Source organism: Antrostomus carolinensis, unplaced genomic scaffold (genome assembly GCF_000700745.2).
Source record: "Antrostomus carolinensis isolate BGI_N321 unplaced genomic scaffold, ASM70074v2 scaffold47927, whole genome shotgun sequence".
Classification (NCBI taxonomy): Eukaryota; Metazoa; Chordata; class Aves; order Caprimulgiformes; family Caprimulgidae; genus Antrostomus; species Antrostomus carolinensis.
In genome coordinates this window covers 413-2545 of record NW_010326187.1, presented here as the reverse complement: position 1 = coordinate 2545, position 2133 = coordinate 413, and the positions used below count along the sequence as shown (strand labels likewise).

Here is a 2133-nt window from a genome sequence, read left to right as displayed (position 1 = left end):
AAATGCAAACACTGGTGTGTTCTCAGCATTTCTCTCATAACAAGTCCCAGCTGAAACCAAACCACAGCACTATTCTAGCTACTAAAAAGAAACCCAGCTCTGTTCCAGCTAAAAACCAGGACACCACTCCTCAGACCTGCTTTCAACATCAGGTTCAGGTGGATCTCCCATGGGGATGGCAGGTGGGGCTGATCCTGCCTGGCACAGGTAGGACTGTGTGACCTCTTTGGGCCTGGCAGCAGGTTGGAGAGGTGGGTAACCCCAAACCTGATCTGACCGCGGCACTGCTGTTGCTCATGATCTCTAGATCCCAAAGCCAGGAGCTGTGGCGTGGGGCAAGGGGACTCCCTTGAATTGCTCCATGTCCAGAGCAGGATGGCAAAGTGACACAAAGGCTGATGGCACCAGTCAGTGCCACTGGGATGGTGGCAAGCTGTTCCTCGCGGGAGCCCCGGGGCCGGTGAGGCAAGTCCCAGGCTACAGAGGGCAGGTACAAGCAGGATCTCACCACCCTGAGGGACAGGGTTACTACAGCTGATAGATAAGTAACAACATGGCCTGGAGATTTTTACCCTCAGGCGTTTTAGGTCCTCAGATTTCATGTTTCCTTGTAAAATTTTCTTGCAAAGATTACCTACCACCGTGAGAGGGCATCCCTGAAACCACACCGTCACCACGCAAGCCTGGCAGATCCCACCTCACCAGCTGGACCGACCTGTAGGACTGGGGTGTGGATGCCCGATGCCATTCTTCACCTTATTTCCTACACTATGGCATTTTCCAGGTGAACAATTTCAACATTTTGCTTTAAGATTAGCCTCCACCTGCATGGAACCTGGGTGTCTGCAAAGAGAAGATGCAAACGGAGAAAGTCACCTTCCTTCCCCTCCCTCTTACAATTCCTCATGCTGAGTTCTCAGCACCTGAAAAGGGCAAGGGAAAGCCCTCCCGTCCCCCCTCCTGCAGCCTCAGCTGTCGTGTGCGCTGACAGAGGCCATCGCCAGCCTGTGTGTCGTGGCTGGGCAGCGAGGGGCTGGCCCTGCGCATGTTCCCAAGGCTGCATGAAGCTACATGCACCAGTAAAACCAGCTCACAGGAGCCTGCAGCTGGAGGGAGAAACACCCCCAGCCCCACGGGGGGATGTGGGCTGCCCCCAGCTCAACCCCAGCACCTGTCATGGTTGCAAGACAACCTGGCCGGCTCTAAGGTGAGGTGGATTCAGCTTTGCTCGCCCAGAGCCATTGCTGACAACCTGCATGTCCTTAAAAAGGAACCAGATCTGTTTACATAAACTTTGTGAAGCAAATATGAGAGATTTAGAGGAGTTCAAGGGATTTGCACTTTACTCAGCAACTCAATGACACCTTCCTTGGTGAGGAATAAAACCTCACCGGCATTCTGATTCCAGACCTCAAAGACTGGGGGATCCTCACAAACCCTCTTCCCGGCTACGACCACATAGGGATAACCCAGTTTGTTGGCATCCTTTAGCCTTTTGCCAATGGTCAGCTGTGTCCTGTCATCCAGCACCAAGTCACCGGCAAAGTGGGGCAGCACTTGGGTGAGGTTGTCGTACAGCTGTTCCAGCGGCGCGGCTCCCTCCTCCTCCTCCTTGCTGCCTCTCTTGGGGGGAATGAAGCAGACCTGGTAGGGCGCGATGAGGCTCGGCCAACGGATGCTGTCCTCCGTAGAGAGCACCTGGAGGGAGGCTGCCAGGATGCGAGTGACACCCAGGCCGTAGCAACCCATTTCTGCCAGCTGGGGTTTGTTCTCCGGGGAGTAGAAGACAGCGTTGAAGACGGAGGAGTACTTGGTACCCAGATAAAATGTGTGCCCCACCTCGATCCCTCTGGTCTGGCTGAGTTTTTCTCCACACTTGGGACATGATGTTTGCTCCTCATTTAACGTTTCCACGTTGGCCGCAAAATCAACCCATTTCTGCCAGCTGGGGTTTGTTCTCCGGGGAGTAGAAGACAGCGTTGAAGACGGAGGAGTACTTGGTACCCAGATAAAATGTGTGCCCCACCTCGATCCCTCTGGTCTGGCTGAGTTTTTCTCCACACTTGGGACATGATGTTTGCTCCTCATTTAACGTTTCCACGTTGGCCGCAAAATGTCCGGCGGGGCACAGCA

At 54.2% G+C, this 2133-nt stretch overlaps 1 protein-coding gene across 1 annotated transcript in view; it reads right to left on the bottom strand.

Moving 5' to 3' along the window:
• Positions 1-1326: 1326 nt before the first annotated feature.
• Positions 1327-2133, bottom strand: part of PARS2 (prolyl-tRNA synthetase 2, mitochondrial) — a gene marked incomplete at its 5' end in the record, with an annotated part of 1216 nt that continues 409 nt past the window's right edge. The window contains 2 exons of the mRNA XM_029085837.1: positions 1327-1839; positions 2027-2133. The exon at positions 2027-2133 is cut by the window's right edge and continues 409 nt beyond it. Of these exons, the coding sequence (XP_028941670.1) occupies positions 1327-1839; positions 2027-2133 (620 nt within the window). The remainder of the gene's footprint in view (positions 1840-2026) is intronic.